This window comes from Cheilinus undulatus, linkage group 8 (genome assembly GCF_018320785.1).
Source record: "Cheilinus undulatus linkage group 8, ASM1832078v1, whole genome shotgun sequence".
Classification (NCBI taxonomy): Eukaryota; Metazoa; Chordata; class Actinopteri; order Labriformes; family Labridae; genus Cheilinus; species Cheilinus undulatus.
In genome coordinates this window covers 8,708,189-8,731,671 of record NC_054872.1, presented here as the reverse complement: position 1 = coordinate 8,731,671, position 23,483 = coordinate 8,708,189, and the positions used below count along the sequence as shown (strand labels likewise).

General features: G+C 38.0%; 1 protein-coding gene across 1 annotated transcript; it reads right to left on the bottom strand.

Moving 5' to 3' along the window:
- Nucleotides 1-1,818: 1,818 nt before the first annotated feature.
- On the bottom strand, nucleotides 1,819-21,835 carry LOC121513028 (gastrula zinc finger protein XlCGF57.1-like). Its single transcript, XM_041792499.1, has 2 exons — nucleotides 21,585-21,835; nucleotides 1,819-9,373 (listed from the first exon to the last, which is right to left on the bottom strand). The coding sequence occupies exons 1-2, from the start codon at nucleotides 21,751-21,753 to the stop codon at nucleotides 7,809-7,811; spliced, it is 1,734 nt and encodes a 577-aa protein (XP_041648433.1). The 5' UTR covers nucleotides 21,754-21,835; the 3' UTR covers nucleotides 1,819-7,808.
- Nucleotides 21,836-23,483: the final 1,648 nt, after the last annotated feature.

Here is a 23,483-nt window from a genome sequence, read left to right as displayed (position 1 = left end):
ATATTGTGAGCTTAATGTCCTCAGTATATTTTTCACTGCACGGAAAATTCCATAATAGTACATGAAAATCATTGTTGCTGCTAATCAATGACATATCCCAGGCGGTAATAATCCAATACAACAAATCCATGCACTCGGCAGAAGGCTGTCACAAGTTGAAAACAGAATTTTACATAGACTTTATATAAAAAATCATGACCTTTTTTCTCACTGTCTGACATTAAATCAGACTAAACTTTCCATGTTTTGGGTTGGTTAGAAATACCAAAATTATCTGTGTTTGCTAAATGCCAGAATAATGAGAGTTTTTAAGTACTGCCTTTTGTGCACACAGGTGAGTGACTTTTTGCCCCATGGCGCCATCTTGTGGCCCAAATAGGCAACAAGTTGCAGGTGGGTTTCTGTTGTTTTCTTCTGATGTCCTGTCTTGAATGTTTCCACTGACATGACGATGCATCTGGAACCAGTGTCTAGTTTAAATGTCACACGCCTTTTGATTACTGACAGATCTTAAGTCCAGTGATCTTCATCATCTGTTTCTGCAGAAATAACATTTGCATGTACTTTTCTTGTTGCATTTCAACCGTGCCAATAAACAGCATTGTGACCTTCACTCTGTTCCACAGGGTGCACTTTTCTTTTCGTAAATCTTTGCAAAATGATTTGTTTTCTGGCATATTTTGCACATTTGGCCAAAGGCTGGACATTTTCTTTGGGCGTGATTGTAACCACATCTGTTACAGTCAACTTCCATTTGATCCCTCTGTGGAAATTGCTTTGTTTTGTGTTTTTCATCTTTCTTTTTTAGTAGGTTTTACAGTCTCTATCTTATTTAATTTCTTCATTGAGCACTTTTACTTGACTTGATGTGATCTCACTGGCACGGCTGCAATTAATTGATTTTCCAAGCAAAGATCCACCTCTCTCAATAGCCTTGCTCTCACTTGATCATCCTTTATGCCACAGACAATCCTGTTCCAAATTAATATGCAAGTATAAACACCACTGGAGTCCTGTACAAACATGGGCTAAAAGGCCACTCAGTGAGGAAGAAGCCATTACTCCAAAAGCAACCAAAAAAGCCAGATAACAGTTTGCAAATGCACACAGGGACCAAGAGCTTAACTTTTGGAGAAGTGTGCTATGGTCTGATGAAACTAGAATTAAACTGTCTGTCCATAATGACCATCATTTACATTTGGGGGGGCTTGCAAGCCCGACAACACCAGCCCAGCTGTGATGTACAGGGGTGGTAGCATCATGTTGTGGGGATGTTTTACTGCAGGAGGGACTGGTGCACTTCACAAATAGATGGTGAACATTCAAAAGTGTTTAGTTAGATGCACAGACACATATTACGTGCACACGTGGACTGAGAGGTATGAAAGCCTACGATCAGAGAGGTTCGGGGTAGAGCTTGGCAATTAATAAAAAAAAGTAATCAAAACCAACATTTAGAGCCTCTAACCAATGAAAATCTGCCATGTCAATTTTTCAATTGTTTCCCTTTTTCTTTGAAAACTTTGACTTTGTATGAAAAATACTGTCATTTTAGCTGATGTGTTTTGATTTCAAATGTTTCAATAAATACACATAAAATTGTTCATCTGTGCCTGTTCCTTTCAGTTGTTTGTTTTAAAATTATACAAATATTTGCAGAACAAACAGAGTCAGAGGTTGGGGTTGAAATAATCATTCATTAATGATAATCGAGGTAAAAAGTTCAAATAATCATGATTTTGATTTTTGCCATAATCGCCCAGCTCTAGTTCGAGGTCTCACTCATGTACCTTTGTTCTGCTTAAAATAATTGTAACGTCAAGGCTGCATTAAGCTGCATTCAGTCAAAAAGGTTGTGTTGAATGGTGCTATCTTTTTATTGGGATTTATATCGTTATCGCAATAAATACAGCAAAATATCATGATACATTTTTTAGTCCATATTGCCCATCCCTAAATGGCAGTACTCTGGTAACATAACTTCAATTCAACTTTATTTGTAAAGCACATTACATAGAGTTGTGGAAACTCAATGTGCTTTACAGAAGATTAAAAAACAAACAAAAGCAATTGTAGCGATACAAAGTGATAATAAATATTATCAGTAAACCTAGAATACTATCAATAATAACAGGGCACCACCACTTATGTGGATTGGTTATTTCAAAACCAATTAAAAATTATAATTACCAATACAAATTTTAATTAATTAATTATTAATTATTAATCAATCTCATATTTTAAGTAATAACTCATCTTAACAGTGACTCCACTTCCCAACTTAATAATGATTTTTGGACAACAATTGATGTTCTGAAGATTTATTATTTAATCACAGAGCACAATGCATGTATATCATGTGGCCAATATGAATATTAGCCACATGAGTGAATAAACAGAAAATGACTAAATGTGATAATAAAGGAATGATGCTACTCTAGTTTGATGGAGAGTGGATGATTTGAAAATAAAGCAAAAATAATTAACAGCCCAGAATTTGGGATGTAAATTTTAAAAAAAAAAAAAAAAAAAAAAGATCTGAACTAATTAATTGTTTTAATGGAACTATTGGAGACACTGTCAACCCAAATGAGTTGGATCAGAGAAGTCTAAAAAATTGGGGCAAACTCCAACTGGGTTTTCCCTCCTCTGGGAGATCAAATGTCACCTTGTGACCCACTCGTCAACAAATTAGTAATTCAATAAGATCATGTAGGAATAGCATAAATGGTTATAAAATTCATCTATTAAGCATCAATGAATCATCAATTAAACTGTCACACAGTTAAACATGAAACAACATAGCTGGCCAGCTATGCAACATTTAAGTGTGAAGACACAAAGGGAATTTGTCACGTGTTGATGTATGTGTGACCGATTCTGGACAGTAGATGGCACTGTTGGTCCATGGAAGACATCTGAATTAAAATCACAAATGAATTTCTCTGTCATATTACATGCTAGAGGAATATGCAACATATTGTGGTGTTCCATGTAAGCTACTATAAGAACAAACTAACTACCATTATGAGGACTCAAAAAAAAGGAATACTACAGTAAAATACTGGAGGACAGTAAAAATAACATACAAAAAACTTGGAAGGTAATCAATCATATTATTCAGAATAAAAGTAATACATCATAACTTCCAGATTATTTTACAAATAAAACTAATAATAGAGTGGACGATTTGAAAAATATTGTTGACGAGCTAATCGACTACTTTGTAGATGTTGGAGCTTCTTTGGCGAGACAGATTACTGTATCTGATGACAACAAAAATATGTTTAATAATTTGATAAACACTAATGTTGGTTCTCTGTTTCTAAGTGGGGTACATGAAACTGATATTATTGAAATTGTAAGAAAATTGAAAAATAAGAGATCAGTCAACATACATTCTATTGATACAGTAATTATTAAAGATGTTATTGATTATATTGTCAGACTTTTGACCTATGTATGTAATCTGTCTTTCCAAAAAGGAATCTTTCCTAACAAGATGAAGTTAGCAAAGGTGATCCCAATTTAAAAAAAGGAGATAAATACCATTTGGAAATTACAGACCAATATCACTTCTGCCACAATTTTCTAAAATTCTAGAGAAATTGTTTGTGACACAACTAAATTTGTTTATTTGTAAAAATAAATTAAGTGAAAATCAGTACGGATTCAGAGAAAGCAGAACTACTGCTTTTGCAGTAATGTAAATGGTTGAAGAAATAGCAAATGCATATGAAAATGATGAGTGTTCTATTGGTCTGTATATTGATCTGCAGAAGGCTTTTGATACCATAGATCACAGACAGTTATTAAAAAAATTAAAGATGTATGGGATACGAGGGGGTTGTTCATTCTTGGCTGGAAAGTTATTTAGATAATAGACACCAGTGTGTACAAATTAATGACCCTGTGTCAGCATTTAGAAAGATTGCCTGTGGTGTACCACAAGGATCGGTGATTGGTCAAATACTGTTTATTCTTTATATCAATGACATTTGCAATGTGACTGATTTTTTTAGATACGTAATATTTGCAGGTTATACATATTCGTTTTGCTCTGGTAAGAATTTAAAAGACCTTTTGTGTGGTGTAAAAAGGGAGCTGGAGAATCTCAAAACTTGGTCTGACGTCAATAAATTATCTTTAAATATTAAGAAAACGAAATTTATGGTTTTTCGTGAATTTAAAGGAAAGTGATTGTAATATTAAATTAAAAATCTGTAATGTTGACATTGAAAGAGTTTTTGAGACCAAATTCCTTGGGGTTGTCATCGACCAAAAGTTAACATGGAAACAACATACTGAATACATTAAAGGGAAAATTTCAAAGTCACTTGCAATCCTGTATAAAACCAAAAATGTATTAAATTCTAAGGCCTTGCATTTAATCTACTGCTCATTAATTGTTCTCTATATATCTTATTGTGTGGAATTGTGGGATCCACCTTTAAAACTACCATAAATTTAATAATCAAACTGCAGAAACGAGCCATACGTATCATGAATAAGGCCGACTATTATGCTCACAGGGATCCACTTTTTCTAAATTCTCATGTTGTGAAATTTTATGATTTATTATAAAATAATGCAAAATATGTTCAGAGCCAAGTCAAAAATGCTCCCTGACTCAGTACAGAGGTTCTTTTCAATTCAGGAGAGTCCGTATAATCTCAGAGGTGTTTGTAAATTTATTGTACAAAAAGCTAAAAAAGGTATGAAAAGGAGATGTGTTTCCATAGTTGGAGTTAAATTCTGGAATGATGCCAATATAAATTCAAAAATATGTCATTGTCTTTTGGTTTTCAAGAAAATGGTTTGTAAAGCTATTTTTGAAGCTTTCATAAGTGTTACTGATTATCTGTTGTTGTTTCTTTGCTTTTCTGGAAGTTGGTAGCTAAAATAGTTGAAAATGTAGGATAAGCTTTTATAAGCAGTTTGCTTCTGCCTATGCCTTTTCAGTCATTATTCAACACATGACTATTGATTTTGTTTGAAATGTCAATACTGTGCAAATGTTTGGTGTTGTGTCATAGTTGAATAAACTAACTAAACTAAATTACTTCAAATGAATATAAATATTTCTTGTTGAAAAATATGTTTACAGTAGTTATGGGACTTCCAGCTCACACAGTTTGAGTCTTGCAGAGAAAACAAGAGTAAGTTACAATCATCATCTGGTTTTATTGTTTAGAAGTACAAAAGTTTCGTTTTACGATTCGTCAGTTCAAGAAGGTCAAAGTTTTATGGCTCTGCTAAGACACAGACCTAGGTGAGATGGCTTTGATTCAGCCATCCAATCAGATATCTCCAACTCAATGGTGTTGATCTCTCTTGGGGATCTGTCATTTATTCAAAGTGTCAGGTCCAGCGTCTTCCTGTCTAAGAAGCTTTTTAGGTGTGAAAGGTTCATAAACAAGGATGGGTAGTTGGTAGGGGTGTGACGAGATCTCGTGGCGCGAGATCAAAATGCCACGAGATTTCTCGTCGTGGAAAAATCAATCTCGCAAGATCAATATTGCGCCTACACTTGGAGCAGCAGCTCTCCTTACAGAAAACTACCGAACTGGACGTTATAAAAGATCACAAACATGCCCTGGACACTATGAAACTTGGTGAGAGAGCAAACGAGGAAATCCAGTATCCATTAAGATGACTGCTCCAACCACCCCTTCGCGTGCGCTACTTGGGCTGCACATGATCTGCCTATGCATCATCATTAACGGTGTGAACTGATAGCCTGTGCAATCTCCATGAGGAGAATACAGCATTTATTTAGTTTGTGTATGTGCACAGACTCGCTTGTAATGCCGCTATTTGTGACTTTGTAACTTTGAGTCGTGGCTTTGTCATTTCTCCTACCCACCTCACCGTCTGTCAGTCACACCACCATCAGCTGTTGGCTGTGCGTATGATCAGTCAGAAGCTTAACATATGTAGCGCAACGGGTCTGCATACTGCAGCGGTAAACATGCCCTGTTTGTTGTATGACAGCAGACAGAGACACACACTCACTCACCAACGTACACACATTAACACACACGCTCATCTGTGCATCATGTTCAACACTGTTACAGCTCATATGAGAACAAATACCACAAAATGACACAATATTCTATTTCTTTAAATTACGTGTTATTGACTTAAAGATTTATTTTGAGTGTTTAAAATATGGATGTCCTTAAAGAGGATGAAAAATAGTTTGATTTTACTGATGCAGCTCCTTATATTTCTTTTGTTAACATTGCATAAAGTACTTTAAAAATAATCTAAATGCATATATTATACATAATTAAGTATAATATTAAAAAATAGTTATTGTAATTGTAGCGCTGAGAGCATAGTGTAGTAAATTAAAGCTTTTGGTGACTGTTAAAATGAAAGGTTTGATTTGAAGAGCATTAAAATGTAGTTTAAGTCAAATTTAGACAAAACATACTCTGTGGAAGCATTAATAGCCTATTCAGTACTTAATTCAAACATTTTTTAATAGACCTGAATGCGTTGCAATTATGACTTTCAGTTGTATAAAGGACATATTATCCACCCATGTATTTTTTTTTTCCAAAATAAAAAAAAAGTGTAAAATTTAGTCTCGTCTCGTGGGGCAAAATCTTGTCTGGTCTCATGAGATAAGTGTCTCGTCACACCCCTAGTAGTTGGTAGACATGGGTGAAAAGTCCTTCCCCCTTTTAGAAACCCTGCTGACATTAAGACAGGGTTGTAGGGCAGCAGCAGATTTAGGCCTTGATTACACTACACAATCAACAATTCAAGCAAAGTTACCCCCCTATTTAAAGTCAGTAGGTGGTGGTTCAATCAGCTCGTTGTTATCTGTTGCATGAAGCCATGTTTCTGTAAGAATGATGCAGTCCGCATTATTTTCATGAATGATGTCATTAAGCAGAAATGCTGATAACCAAGGATCTAACATCAAGGACGGCCAATTCCAAGCAGCAGGTGGGGGTGGTGGAGTCTGATTTGCTGCAGTTTTCATTTGAATTTGATATTTAACATGATTACCAAGATTGCTCACAGCCCATCTAGATTTCACAATCCTCCTGTCACTGATTCTGACTGGAATCATGGCAGGACGGGTGGGTGTCCGGTAGGGTTGAACGATATGGGCGAGCAGGGAAAATATATCCCGATATCATTAATTTTTTTTGCGATATTAAAATCTTGAATGTTTATATCCTGATATAGATATGATAACAATATATCTTTCAGCCCTCGTGTCTGGGAGAGGACACAGTGGGATTATGCTTTCCTTGTTGTCTCTTGATGGCACAGCGGGGCAGTGAGGAATTCAGCTGAAGATGCTTGAGATTGTAAGAGTAGAAGGTGGCCGACAGGGGTGCTATGTGCAAAGATGTTGGTAATGATAGTAGAGAGCTGTTTGTGATGGGGGACGTCAATACAAGTAACAGGTAACTTAAACAGTAACGTGACCTAGCATTAGTCATGAAAAAGTAGAGGAGTCAAAGTCGCTTTTTTAACAGATCTCAGATATCAAAGCTACAGCTTCTCAGCAGTGTCAGTTCTTCTCTCATCAACCATCAGCCAGCACCAATTCTGAGAGATCTGTCACATGTTAATGAAGTTTAACCATTATTGTCTGAATGGATCTTTACGTGGATCACTAGAAAACATTTCTGTGTGAATGATCTTCCACAGGTACCACAGGTGTACGGCTTTATACCAGTGTGAGAACAAATGTGCTTATCGAAATTTGATTTCTCACCAAATCTTTTTCCACAGGTGCTGCAGGAGTAAGGCTTCTCACCTGTGTGTTCTCATGTGGAATGTCAAATGACTTTTATTTCTGAAAGATTTGCTGCACATTGTGGTTTTTCATCTGTATGGATTTTAATGTGGCTTTTAAAGTTATTTTTTTTTGTGAATGATCTTCCACAGTCACCACAGGTGTAGAGATTTGTATTTGTGTGTGTAAGAATGTGCTTATTCAAATGTGATTTCTTACTGAATCTTCTTCCACAGGTGCTGCAGGAGTAAGGCTTCTCACCTGTGTGTGTTCTCATGTGGACTGTCAAATCATTTTTTAGTCTAAAAGATTTGTTGCACATTGTACAGGTGTGTGGTTTTTCACCTGTATGGATTTTTAAATGCTGGGCTAAAGTAAATTTAGTTGTGAATGATCTTCCACAGGTACTACAGGTGTACGACTTTGTACCTGTGTGAGTATGAATGTGCTGATTCAAATGTGATTTCGTAAAGAATCTTTTTCCACAGGTGCTGCAGGAGTGAGTCTTCTCACCTATGTGTGTTCTCATGTGGTCTGTCAACTCACATTTTTGTCTAAAAGATGTGTTACATTTTGTACAGGTGTGTGGTTTTTCACCTGAGTGGATTTTTAAATGCTGGTCTAAAGTAGATTTTTGTGAGAAGGATTTCTCACAGGTACCACAGGTGTATGGCTTTTTAACTCTGTGAGTGCGAATGTGATTATTAAAATTTGATTTCTCACAGAATCTTTTTCCACAGGTGCTGCAGGAGTAAGGCCTTTCATCTGTATGTCTTCTCATGTGGACTGTCAAATCATGTTTTAGTCTAAAAGATTTGTTGCACATTGTGCAGGTGTGTGGTTTGTCACCTGTATGGATTATTAAGTGCCGGTCCAAACTAAATTTATGTTTGAATGATTTCTCACAGTCACCACAGGTGTACGGCTTTGTACCTGTGTGAATAAGAATGTGCAGATTCAAATGTGATTTCTGACCAAATCTTTTTCCACAGATGGTGCAGGAGTAAGGCCTTTCATCTGTGTGTCTTCTCATGTGGACTGTCAACTCATGTTTTAGTCTAAAAGATTTGCTGCACATTGTGCAGGTGTGTGGTTTTTCACCTGTATGGATTTTTAAGTGCTGGTCCAAACTAAATTTATGTTTGAATGATTTCTCACAGTCACCACAGGTGTATGGCTTTGTATCTGTGTGAACAAGAATGTGCAGATTCAAATGTGACTTCTGACCAAATCTTTTTCCACAGGTGCTGCAGGAGTAAGGCTTCTCACCTGTGTGTTCTCTGTCTCTCTTTTGTCTTTGTTTTGGTTTTACAGTTATCTCTGAGTCTTTTTGCTCGTTCTCTTTGGGATCTTGATTCTTAGAAACATGAGAGTTGTGAGAAAGGATCTGGTGTTCATGTTGTCCATCTGTTTCTCTGTTTTCACTTTCCTCCTTAGTAGGAGTCATTATCAACATGTCAGTTTCCTCCTGTTTGAGCTGTTCTCCCTCCTGCTCCTCTTTAATCTGTGGAGGCTCTGGTTCCTCCTGGTCCAGACTGGACTTCCTCTCCTGGTGACAGAGCTCCTGCTCTGCCTCCTCCTCCTTACACACATGATGCTGTGTGACGTCTGGAGATACAAAAACAAAACAAAGTCAGGGGGAGGAAACATGTCAGTAGTGCCAGTATACAACTGTTAGTTCAGCCAAAATGTTTTATACTTACTCAATACCACATGATATCAATGACACATTCTTTGTTATTTTAAAGACTGATCATGAAAATATGACAAAGTTAAAATGTGAGTACACATGTTGCTGTTTGTTCCATAGAGAATCACTGCAACCTTATATTAGGTCAAGAATTTGGTATGAGAACCTGGGTTTTTCATTGGATCAGTTATCTTGGATCATCAAATAAAATGCTTGAAAATGGATTAATTCTTCTGTGAGGTACAATAGACCTCCTGCCATCATTGACTTACATTCATCATCAGCTGTGACTCCCCTTCTTGCATAAGGTGGTTGCATGGCGCAACCTCCCCAATAAAGGCCAACAGTCCAGGCAGCATCTATGTATCGATATCTATGACATTGTCTATTTTAGCCGTATCCCATGTCAGTTATTTATCAGTCCTCGATCGAACTGGAAGCAGTTTCTGTTCCACCATCTTAAAGACTGTTCCAAAGACTCTTAGCTGGTCTGAAGACCGAAGAATGAGATTTGAAGACCAATAAGCAGAGAGACATGAGAGCAGGCTTCCCGGAACTCTTTTTAACGACACACCCTCTTACTGGATGTCACTCTCTGATTGGACGCTGCTGCACAGTTGTCAACGCAACTTCACAACACCAGCAGAGATAAATAATAGAAGAGAAACAGAGTTTATAATGGACGACAAATGGTCTCTAAACAGAATATAAACTCTAGCAGTTTTAAAAGACTCAATAACTGATGGGCTGGGATTTAAAAGTGTTTGAAATAAGTATTTAAAGTGAAATATTGATGATAAATATAATAAAATAAATATCAAAGAGTGAAACAGGATGAGCAGCAGCACTGAATAATTAAGCTAATAAATTATTTCATAATAAAGCATCTGCTGGTAGAAGGACTCTGCATGTTGTTACCTCCTCCAGGGAGGTTATGTGATCGGCAGGGTTTGTTAGTTAGTTAGTTTGTTAATTTGTTAGCAACATTATTCAAAAAGTTATGGATGGATTTTGATTAAATTTTCAGGCGATGTCAGTAATGGCATAAGGAAGAACTGATTAGATTTTGGGAGTGATTCGGATCACCATCTGGATCCAGGAATTTTTTAAAGGATTCGTTACTATTGGGAGGTCTTCGCTCTCAAAGTGCTTTTCTAATTTTTAATATACTGCAGGTTTCTCTTCATGCAGGTGTTTGTGATCCCACACTGACACCAAACACTGATACTGATACTGACACTAACTTTACTAACCCTGATTTAAACAGTAAAATTTATTGTCAAACTTAGAATTCATGTGATAAATGGAAGGAAATAGGGATGAACAGAGAAATATTACAGACATGAAAACTATATCATTCCACCATTAATGACGATTTCATTTTTTTTCATTTCCATTTTTATCAAAATAGTAAACCAATCAGTCAGTATATTAAACTGCATTTGTTTCTCTATTTTGAAATATTGAAGTAAATATGATAAAGGTATTAACACAATGGCCTTGGTGAATACTAGGGGTGGGAATCACTTGTGGCCCCACGATACGATATGTGACCGAAGCCAGATAAAGTTCCTGCAAGTTGGCATTCCGCTGGTTGAGAAAAATGGATACAAAGTCGTTTTCTGCAAAATGATCTTTTTTTTTTTTTTCCTCATTTTGTGCAAGTCCAAACTACTCATTCGATGAAAAAAGTAACACAAATGTGATATCTAAAAGTGTCAATTTTGTGTTTTAAAATACCCTGTTATCGGAGTTGCTGCGAGAGATTGAGGGGAGGGGAAAACAAAACTGCTTGGTGATAATTGGCCACTCAGCCTGCCATTGTTCCCAGTTACGCCCATTGAGATGGACAATAACAAACACCACATGGCTCAAACATCACCCCTCCCCGGCACATAAATACAGCTGTTTCTAGTTATCACCTTTATCAACAAGCCTCAAGATGCACCCTGCAGTGAAGAAAAGTAGAAGAGATGATGAAGAAACAGCAAGAATTATCCACAGACTTGGGACGACTTCAGGATCACTCGTTAGTGAAAGTTTGATGAAGGCGGGTTTCCTATGGGAATATTTTGATGAGTGTCACCAGTCCGATTCAGAAGCTTGGTTTGGGTGGATTTTGTGTAAATGTGGCCCTATTGTTCACAGCCATTTCCTGGCCTGCCTGAAGGTAGGAAAAGTCCTGAAACTTTGAGCCTGGTTTTCTCAGAACAAACAGAAAGTAGAAGTTAACATTCAAAGGAGCATATCTTTGTAAAATATGCTTAGATTAAGGTGTATGATACACCATTTGAAAGCTTGGAATCTACACTTTCATAATGTGTAAAAAACTGAAAAATGACCTCAGACGACTTGCAGGAGGAGGTCTTATCTTCTATATCCAATGTATGTTTTGTTGCCAGGCTCACCTTAACTCTGAGAGGTGAGTGTCACAAAAAACTCACTTCCCTCCCATTCTAACTGCTATAAAATATTGTCAGAAGATTCAAATAACAAAAGAAAAGAAGCCATTATTTTTTGTAGAGCCAAAGGAAACGCTTCTGATAACCTGGCATGATAATATCGAATAAATCTTGGCGTGTCTGATGGACAATCAGCACCTGCAGGGCGTGGACAGCTCCATTTCACGTCTGTGACCTCGTAATACAGATAGAGGAATTATTCTGTTTATTCAAAAAGATGGTCTGATAAAACTAAGCTGTCTATCGGATGACTGTTCATGTTAACGTACAGGTTTATAGCCTGATCACAGATGACTCTCAGTCTCCCTCATCTTCATGTCTTTTCATTGATAAATCCGTTTCGAAAGTGTGCTGAGCTGACTAGTTTTTTGTTCCATTGTGACTTCATATCTATGGCCCACCCTGTTTACTGGAGTACTGAACTATGTTTACATTCCCTAAGAACGTTACGGGATTGGAATGGCTATCCCAGTTATTAGTCAAGTCCTGAGATGTTGCTAGGGGAAAGAAATTGTTGTTTTAGTAAAACTTTCTATTTTATGAAATTATAAATTATAAATTAGTAGTTTTATTAATTATTGTTCGTTGGCAAGTGACCATGGCATAAGCGGGTTAATGCCCTTCGAGGTAGGACACCTCACCAGGCATTAACCCATACATAAATCACAACTAATTGAAGCGATAAAGTTTACATTTTGCCATATTGTGATTATCATATTTATCATCATAATTACGATGTGGTTTATAGAGCTTTTCACATATCGAGCTGAAATAAAGACAAAACCAGAGTAGACTGATAAAATTAACAGAGATGACAGAATTAAAGAAAATGGATAGGTAGGGACTAAAGCAAAACAGTTTAATATCATTGCCAAAAAAAAAAGGACTTGACTATTATTCATCCAGTTGTATTTACTTTGCAGACAGTTAAGATTAAGATAAAATTTTCTGCTGTTCTAGATCTTCACAATCCTCATCCTGAAGAGACTTTAGGACAGGGGTCATCATGTATATTTGCAGAAGGGCCAGATTTATTCTTGACAAAGTCTCTGGGGAGCAGACTTCCAAATGAAGAAAAATTAAATCCATATTTTGTTCTGATTAACATATTTTATTAGGGCCCGAGCACCGAGTGGTGCGAGGACCTGATTGTAATTGCTCAGATTATTAGGGCCCAAGCACCGAGTGGTGCAAGGACCTAATTGTATCTGCTACGATTATTCAACATTGCATTTGCGTCATTGCATGGCATTTTGAGGCCCTTAACATTTATGAATTCGCAGGAAACTCTGCACGTACATCCGGTCTTGCGAAAATGTCGATATTTTTTGGGTCTCAAACATGAAAATTCAGAATTCCAAAAATAGCGCCCCCTAACAGTTTTCAAAGTTAAAGCCCCCTCCTCTGACTTTGTCGTAGATTCATCAAATTTTGTGTGCAGGTGCGGCTTGAGGAGATCTACAAAAAAGCCTCTTGGGCCGACACTCTATCTCCAACAGGAATTCCGCCATTTTGAATAAATAAGCAAAAAAGGGGCTATTTTTGGTCTTTTCCAGGGGTCATAACTGAACGAACTCGTTCGAGGGATTTCATCAGATCCACTTGTACTTCGGCACAGAGCTACATGAGACATGGCTGATGAAAAGTTATTCGGGTTTTTCTCATTAGTCGAAAGGTGTGGCCATGGCGAGCCCTCAAATTTGCATAAGATTCTGGTAAACAGGAAGTAGTTTATTACTCAGCCGTGCATTGCCCGATTGGACTCATATTGCTCAGGTATATTGACAGTCATGGCCTGCACCCATTCATATGGTCAGACTTTATACAGATCAAAGCGCCACCTAATGGTGACAGGAAATGTCAAGGTTTATGGTGCAAGCTACAGTTAAAAAAAAACTATCTAAGATATCCACTTCAAATTTGTGTCAGGAAGGACTGAAGAAGTGCATTTAGCTTTGTGAAAAATAAAATTGACTTTTCGTCAGAGGGCGTGGCCTCTATGGGCCAACAAAGTCAAGAGTCGCCATTTTGTCTCATCAAAAATATCTAAACAGTTATAACTCTAGTATACATAATCATATTTAGACAGATTTCATGTGCTTGGCAACAGTCCAGGCCAGAACACATCCATCCATGAAATTTTGAAAAATTGTACAGCGCCACCCTCTGGCAACAGAAAGTCACTACTCCTGAATTTAACATTGCAGAACCTACATGGTTGGGCAGATCATTCTGAAAATTCACTTAGGCTGTTCCCAAGGAGTTGGCCATACACATATACAATGGTCAAAGATCTACGTTAAAGGGCGGGGCCATGGCGATTTTTTGTTCGCCATGAAAGAGGAAGTAGATTTTTCAAATGGTTATAAGACACCTAGAGCAATGAAACTGGCCAAAAAAAATCTCACTGGATTGCTAAGAAGATTGATATTCATTTTGTAGGTGGGCGTGGCCTATTGGCTCAATGGCACCCCCTACAAATTTTCAAAAATTCAGCCACCCCAGCTGGTTTAACCCAGGCCTTGGAATTTTAGTGTGCATATGTCATCATCAGTCCTACAAAAAAGCTATTTGGACCCATGCCAAAATCTCAACAGGAAGTCCACTAGCTTCATTGGACGAAACAGGAAGTAGAATTCTCAGAGGCTTGTGATATGTGTAGAGCAATAAAACTTGGCAATAACATTCTCATTAGCATGCTGAGATAATTGAAGTGATGTTTTTAGGTGGGCGTGGCCTATTGGCTCAATGGCGCTCCCTAGAACCTTTCAAAAATGCAGCCCCCCAGCTGGTTTGACCTAGGATTTCGAAACATGTGTGGGCAGATGCGTCATGTCAGGACGCACAAAAAAAAAAAACCTCTTGGAGCCATATCGTAAGTCAAACAGGAAGTCAGCCATTTTGAATTTTTTGGTCAAACGAGCCATATTTTAGGAGTCGTATTTGACTGAACTTGTCCAAGGGCGTTCATCCAAACTACTTCATCTTTGGTGGAGAGCAAGAAGAGATGTCTTAGGTCAAAAGTTATTAGGGGTTTTCTCATAAGTCCAAAGGCGTGGCCATGGCGGCCCCTCAAATTGAAGTGCTTCATCATGTGATAAAAGTGGCTGGTGCTCACTAAAAAATTTCCATTTATTACAAGATTGGCCAAATCCTGCTGAAATTAGCCCAGGGACATCCCTCAAGGTTGTTTTTACTCAAATTTGAAGGTCAAGAGTCCTTACCTAAAATGGTGTGACGGTGACAATTTTTCTTTCACCATGTAATAGGAAGTAGAACTATCTAGTGCTTACAAAACTTGTAAAGCCATGAAATTTGGCAGGAAAACACTCAGTAGCAACACAAGATGATTGATAATATAATTGTTGCTGGGCGTGGCTTTTATGCTCAGTGGTGCCCCCTACAATTTTTTGAAAATTCAGCCCCTGCAGCTTGTTTAACCTAGGATTTTTACAATTCTTGAGCTTATACATCATTTTAAGTTCTACAAAAAAGCCTCTTATACCCATGCCGCAAAACAAACAGGTAGTTGGCATGGCATGGCATGGCCATGGTGAATTTTTCTTTGCCATGAAAAGGAAGTAGAATTATCCTGGGCTTAGAAAACTTGTGGACTGAAACCTGGCACAATAATTCACAGTGGGAAGGTCTGATGACTGCCTTTTGTGTTTTAGGTGGGCATGGAGTATTCGCTCATTGGTGTCCCCTACAATTTTAAAAAAAAATCAGCCCCAGCAGTGCATATTACCTGGGCATTTGAAAATGCTTCAGCATATCTGTCATCTCAGGACCTTTAAGAAGCCTCTTGGACCCAAATTGTAAATCAAAAGCAAGTCTATTTTTTTCATTTCTAATGTTGAAATGTTCCGATCTTGGTCCTCTCTTGATGGAAATGAAATTAAGGCTATTCTGCCATCTTTTCATGATGCACAGTATTGCAACACAATTAAGGACAGGGTCCAAACCGCAAACAACACATTACCAAGTATACTTCTGTCTATTTATCCATGAATATAAGGTAAATTGTCAAATTGAGATGAGATGTAAAAGCACAGAATGATAAAATAATAACAAACTTGTACACATCTGTACCTCTGTATTTTATGCATCTATATCTGTTTATTTTACATATCTGTTGCCATGGCCAAACATTAAAATTCATGCAAAAAAAGGTGGGGGTAACTAAAAGAATAGAAAAATTATCTTAAAAAATGAATGATTTAGAGCAACTTGCTTAAGACAACCCACTAGATGGCAGCAAAGACCACTTTTTGTAGCTGTGCCTGGTGCTGTGTCAATATGATGGGAAGACATTGTAGTATCACTTACAAGTGGTTTTATTTGACTGGGACAACCTTTAACAACAAAAAACACCTTTACACTTAGGATGAAATTTACTGTCCTGATTGGGGAATGGGATTTTTGCTTGGTCTGTTTGTCTGCTGTTGTATACTCCTTGAGTTTTGATTCCAGAATGACAAAAAGGATACTGTTGGAATCTGAGGAGTCTTGGCTTGTGTCGCAGACACAAAATATAAAACACTGAGGGCGCTTGGTTTGCAGTCAAGTACTGTTTGTATCTGTCTGTTTATCCATAAATACATGGTAAGAAAAAAAACAGAGAGGAGATGTCAAAGCATTGAAGATAATGATGAAACAAACTTTTACACATCTGTTTCTGTATTTTCTCCTCTATCTTCCACACTGATGATTGCAACAATCTGAGAACAGTTAACGCTTTCAGCCACTCAGTCATTTTTCTCCTGTGGAGCGAGCGTGAACAAGAGGAAGAGGGAGTGAGGCTGCAAGCATGCAAAACAGGAAGAGAGAGTGAGCAACTGAGCTAAGCAGAGCAGACAGTGGAGCTCTGAAGCTGACAATCCAGTGATTTGTTCATTTTTTTGGAGTTGTATTCAAGATTTTCAGAGCTCATGCCTCATGCTCTACTTTGGTTTTACTGCCAAAGTAATGGCAAGCTCTGGAAATTAATAAGGGGTATCACCCTCTGTTTCTGTGAAACTGTGAGCATTGCACAACCCACAAACCCCACGGGAGCAGCGCGCCTTGTTGCTGGCGCTCGACGGTTGCCACACACCCACAGTCGCTGTACATCCCGACGTGCAACGGGTTGCGAGGGCCCGTCATCGCTGCTTGCAGCTTTAATTATTATTTGTATTTTCTTTCAAATCGCAGGACGTTTTAAGGCATTACCAGTGAGATATATCCCAATATATAGACTAATGCTGTAGACCACAAGGAGACAGGCATGCCCACAGAATTGGCTGGGCTCCTGAAAATCCCAGAGAATTGGCTCTAAACAATTTTGATTTATCACGTTTAACACTTTTCACTACTTCACTGCTTCATTCTGCCATTTCTGCAACATTTTGTGCCATGTTGAACCCATTTTTGCTATTTTATAACTCTTTAACCCACTTTCCTGCAGTTTCACTACTTTGCCATTGGCATTTTTTCACCTTTTTGACACTTTTAACCAATTTTTGGCACTTTTATCACTATTTTATCACTCTTTAACCCACTTTCCTGCCTTTTCACTACTTTGTCATTGGCTATTTTTGCACCATTTTGCCACTTTTTTTGCACCATTTTGCCACCTGACCCATTTTTGATACTTTTTGACCATTTTTGCTCTTAACACAAATTTTTGCCATTCTTTAACTCCTTTAACCCTTAACCTACTGAGCCAGCGCTGTGTTTTATGTGCCCGGAGTATTATTACCATAACTCTGTCAAAGTTTGTCCAATCAGAAAAAATTCCAACGGCGTTGGAAAGCTGAGAATTTTGGGCGTGTGCACATATATGGTTCATTACGGTACTCACAACCATATGATGTGGGCATTCATAGCAAAACACCATAGCAAAACACCACAAGTATCAGGAAACCGCTACACAGATTCTCAACACTGTAACACCTCAAAAGTTTGCTCAATCTAAAAAGTTCCAATGCTGACAGAGAGCTGAGAATCTGTGCTTTCCGGCAATATATGATGTGTGGTATATATATATATTACAGTAATGTCGAACAGCACCGCGAAAACAGCAGCTTTAGCAGAAGACAAGTGAGAAAAGGAGAGTTAAGAAAGAGAGTAAAAAAGGAGGGCGAGCAAGAGTGGTGTTTTTTTTTTTTTTCAAAAAATAGCGTTAGATAGTGGCATTTGTGTGTTGCTGTCATGTGCAATAACAATATGTTACTTAAGAATGCATTTTCCACCTTTATTTGCACTAATTGTCACCTATGTATATAGTTACCCACGCCGATGAAATCGGCAGGGGGTTATGTAGAGGGTTCCGTATCTGTTTGTTTCTGTACAAGATAACTCGAGAACAGAAAGTGAGATCTCCACCAAACTTTCAGGGAATATTGGGATAGTGACAGGGAAGAATCGATTAGATTTTGGTGATGATCCACGCACCCGTTCGGTTTTTCTCGGACTTCGACATTTTGAACACCATAGTAATCAATGGGAGCGTTTTGCAATATAGCGGTGGCGCTGCTTAGGCGTGGGTCTGCCACCTCAGACGGCCATTCTAGTTATCTTTTGCACTGTGTTTTGCACACCCAGAGTCCTTGACTCAAAAAATGACTGGTGATTGTTCTTAACATGTTTAGGTTCAAATTTCAAATGTCAAAACGTCATGAGCAATAACAAAATTTCTTCACATAAAAGCCATGAAAAACAAATCTGTTTTTGTGTTTTTCTTCTTTTAAACTGCTGACAATTCTATATAATGTGCAATAATCATTAACCAGATGTTGAAAAGTTAAGTTCAAGTACTCCTGGGAAAAGGGTCCAAAGCTCTCAGACTTAGGGCATTTCCTGACTATTTTACAGCCATAAAAACAAAATATGTCCAAACTGCCATTTTTAGACTCAGTAGGTAAAAGGTTAAACCACTTTTCTTGCCTGTCTTATCCCTCCTTTTTCCATTTTTGCCACTTTTCATGACTTTTAATAATAATAATAGTATCTTGAATTTATATAGCGTCTTTCAAGAAACCCAAGGACGCTTTACAGGAACACATAGACATGGACAAACTATGTGAGGGGTAGGATGAGTGTAAGGGGTGGTTTAGTGAAGACTGTAGGCTGTGGTGAACAGGTGGTGCTTGAGATGTTTTTTGAAAATGTCCAGAGATGGAGCGCTACAGATGTCTGCAGGAAGAGTGTTCCAGAGGGTGGGAGCTGCAGCACTGAAGGCTTTTGTCACCATTTTTGACACTTTTCACCCAATTTTGATATACTCCTTTTATCCTTTAATACTAATGGTTTGGCACATTTAACCTCTTCTCACCACTTTTCCTGCAAGTTTTTGTCCCTTTGTTCCACTCAACAACCCATTTGGATCTCATCGCCCATTTTTGCCACTCTCTAACCCCTTTTCACCACTTTATCTGGCCATTTTTGCCAGTTTTAACACATTTTTTAAATATTTACTAATAATGGCTGACAAGTGAATTTCTGTAAAAACAGATCAAATGTGAAGTCATTCTAAAACTATTTGGATATTAATTGCTTTTGGGGTGGATTTAACAGCTGCAGGCATTTAAAGCCAAAAGATACTCTTAAAACCACAACATCTTCTTTCCCTGGTTTTCTGAATTAAATGATCCTCTGGGGGCCAGACAGGAAGCTTTGGGAGGCCTGATTTGGCCCCCGGGCCACCAGTTGATGATCAGTGCTTTAGGAAATAAAAATCTTAATGAGCTCATATTTATCACAGAGGTTTATCACGTTTCATTCGCTGCTCATAACAACACAGGGAACCCACCGAGTGATAGATGCAAATTTTGTAGTCCATCAATATTAAATTGTAGTTTTTACACAAATAACACACGTCACGTCCGTAACATCCGCCTAGGGAAAGTGCAGTCAGATTTCATAATCACCGCTGTTCTCTTTTCCTAACCTCTTACTCCCACCTTTCCTTGACCCTGTGGTGTTTTTCACCAGGGTTAAGGAAAAGTGGACAGGAAAGGACGTGACACATTATTTTTCTGGACTTTTCGAAAGGGCCCAGCCATTGGCTTTTTTGATTTCAGTTCTTTCGCGTCCTTTGCCGTAATGTCTTTCTACATATGCACCAGAAAAAGTTTCAGAGGCTGGCTTGACCACAGTTTAGAGCATCTGGTGGTTGGTTCCATTCCCTTTCACCAGAAAATGTAAGCTAACCATAGCCCATTACAACTCAATCTAGAAAAATCAGTTAACATATAAGACCTAGCCTATGTTTCGTCTTAGCCCACTATTGCATAACAACGAATCAGTATTGTTATAATTACACTTCCCCTTATAGTTTCTTGGTGTTCTTTTTTTGATACATCACAAGAACTAATTGTTAGCAATAATAAAATGGTTAGCAGTTGTTGTCATGTTTTATAGGGGGGTGGAGCATGCTTGTCGGCTTCATTACATCTGCACCAAATGATCATCTTGTTGTAAATCCAGTTGATCAAATAAATCAATCAAAAAGAAGCGAAAAAGGGTCCCCCCAGACCAGGACTGAGAGGCACTATGTTACAGTTTTCAGAACACTATCATTAGTGATTAGTAATATAATGAGTATTTTGAATTGGTGATTAGCCAGTTAGATATCATCTTTGATGTAAATGAGTTTGCTATGGTGTGTCAGTGTTTTGTGAGTCCTTTTATGGGAGGCTGGAGAAGTCATATTATAAATTTGTATGTCTGCCTGTCTTTTATTGGAGATGGTCAGTTTACATCCACCACTGCAACTGCACTGCATCCACAGCAACATCTTTACTTGGTTCAACACCAAATAATATTGCAGAGAAACACTGGGACTTAAATATGTTCAACTAACACGTTATTCAGACTCACAGAATCACTTCTACTGACATGAGCAGACTAACTCCTGCATGCAAACATGCATTCAGACCTACAAAGACATAGAAAAGTACATTTGTGTCCTCACACTAGGCTTTGCCTATACTTATAAAAGATGTAGTCTCATACAGGAGTACAGCAGGGTTAAGAACAGGAAGTCTTCATGGGGGGAACCATTCTGTCCTTCAGTGATAGATCTGACTCCATCTTTATAGGGGAAAGTGCAGAACATGAGGATAATGCAGTTTAAGCTCCACAAAGCAAGAAGGTTTACAGTTAGGTTCAGACTGTCTTTTCTATTGCCATCACATATGTAGAGGGTCAGTTAGATGATAAATATTTATTCCCTACAGTAGTAGTATACTGAAATAGCTGACCACAGTACTACTACTATCATATGAGTAGTATACGGTAGTTTATCACTAAAAATAGTAAATGGAATGGAATAAATCCTCGATTATAGAATATATGATTATAAAGTTGTTTTTTATGTGCTGCTTGTTAAAATATAATTTCTTTTCTTAAAATAAATTGCTTATTTGTTTAGTATATATTGTAAACCATGGCGTTTTGGTACCCTTATTGCACATCGTTGCCCTGAGGCAGCAAAACAAAATCTGGAGTGTGGGTTGTGGGGGGCAATTTTTTTTGGTTGATCTCTCAAATAAGGACCCCCAAGCTACCAAAAAGAAGGGTAAAATATTTTTCTCGAAAAAAAAATAAGTCATTCAATAGAGGGTTGATAACAGCATCTCTGATAAAAAAAAAACAAAACAAATCTTAAACCGTATGTTCTCACCTATTCTGTGTAAGCGGATGTGAGGTTTCAGAAAGATAACCAGCATTCTGCGCTGACGGTTGATCTCTGCCTCGTCCTCGTCGGCAGCTCTTGTAGCATCGTCACAGATTTCCTCGGCTGCAGCAGTTGGCCGCTCGTCGACATCTCTAAACTTCTCGACTGAAAACATTTTTGTCCTTTACTCAGCTGTGAAGGTCCTCGGTGTTTTCCGACGACTGTTTGGCGCGTTCCCTTTCTTTCTTTCTTCCTTTCTTCTGCTTTTTCTTCTTCTTTGGAGTTTATTGGCGGTTGGCAAACCAACTTATCGGTGCATTACCGCCACCAACTGGACTGGAGTGTGGAACAAGAGGCTAGGCAGTAAAGAAAAGAAAAAGAGAGAGAGAGAGAAAAAACAACTAGATTCTTTTATCTGGCTCAGTTTCTCTCAAGAACTTAATAATGTCATACTTTGCTTTTTCTGCTAATTTCCCCAAAAGCCCTGTTAATGTAAAGTTGTGGTGTTTTGCCTTCGTTAGTGACTGTACAAGATTCTTCCTCTGGTTGTCGTATTTCTTGCAGTGAAGTACTACATGCTCAACTGTTTCTGGCTGGTTACAGTGTGTGCAGTTTCCAGTTGGGTGCTTGCCTATTTTGTGTAATGTGTGATTGAGACCTGTATGACCTATTCTCAGACGTGTTATAATGTTTTCCTCTCTACATTTCAAGCCCACCTTCCTCCCATCATCCACGTGCTTTTGTATTTGATACAGATGCCTTCCAGTTTCGCTGATGTCCCAGTATTCCTGCCATGTAGATTGTGTATACTTCCTAATGGATGATTTAACTTCAGTTTTGCTTAGTGGAACTTGTATGTCTACCTGTGTAATTTGGAGTGTTTGCTTGGCCAGAATATCCACGTGCTCATTTCCTTCCACACCCACATGAGCAGGGACCCAGACGAACTGTGTAAAGATGCCCGCCCTTGACTTGCATTCTGTACATCAATAGGAATATTTCATTGATTATATCCATTCTGAATGCTGATTTGCCTGATCTTATGCTTGATATTGCTGAGAAACTGTCAGATGCAATAACTGTGTTGTACTTCCTTCTCCTCTATCCATTGTAATGCCAGTAATATTGCCAGCAGCTCTGTGGTGTATGCTGATAGATGGTCTGATACTCTTTTCTTAATACATGTATCTCACTGGGATATATACTGCTGCACCTGCACACCCTGTATCTGGATCTTTGGATCCATCTGTAAAATTAAACACTGAATCTGAGAAATGTTGATCAAAATAATTCTGGACTATGCACCGTACAGGTGGTTTTTCTGACTTTTCCTTCAGTTCTTGATGAATATTGAGGTCTACATTTGGCAAAGGGAATAACCAGGGAGGAATGGAAGAAATTGGGACTGTAGGGCTGTACTGTAATTTACTTAATCCTATGTTTCTTGCTTTCACGTCACCAATCCAACCAAAACTCTTGAAATTTGTTTCATTGTGTTCCCAGCAGTCTGTTAAGACACTCTTGGCAGGATGATTATCACAATGACCCTGGAGATTGACCCAATATGCCAACATTAGCTTTACTCTCCTAATTCGCAGAGGCAACTCTCCCATTTCCACCTGCATCGCTGACACTGGAGATGTTTTAAATGCTCCACTACAGATTCTCAGGGCTTCTTTCTTTCTTTCTTTCTTTCTTTCTTTCTTTCTTTTTAATGGAGACTGGCAATCAACTTTTAGGTGCATTTACCGCCACCTACTGGACTGGAGTATGGAACATGAGATGGTCAGATTGCACAGAAAAAAAGTAAATTGGAAAAACATAACAAACAAACAAACAAAAAAACTATATCCTATTTCCTAAACCCGTGTCCTTCAAATATTTCATGAAAACACCTAATCCTTT

Coding starts and splice junctions, on each gene's coding strand:
- LOC121513028 (XM_041792499.1), bottom strand. CDS start 21,753: ATGTTTTCAGTCGAGAAGTTTAGAGATGTCGACGAGCGGCCAACTGCT. Junction 9,374..21,584: donor CATCCGCTTACACAGAATAG/GTGAGAACATAC, acceptor TTGTATCTCCAG/ACGTCACACAGCATCATGTG.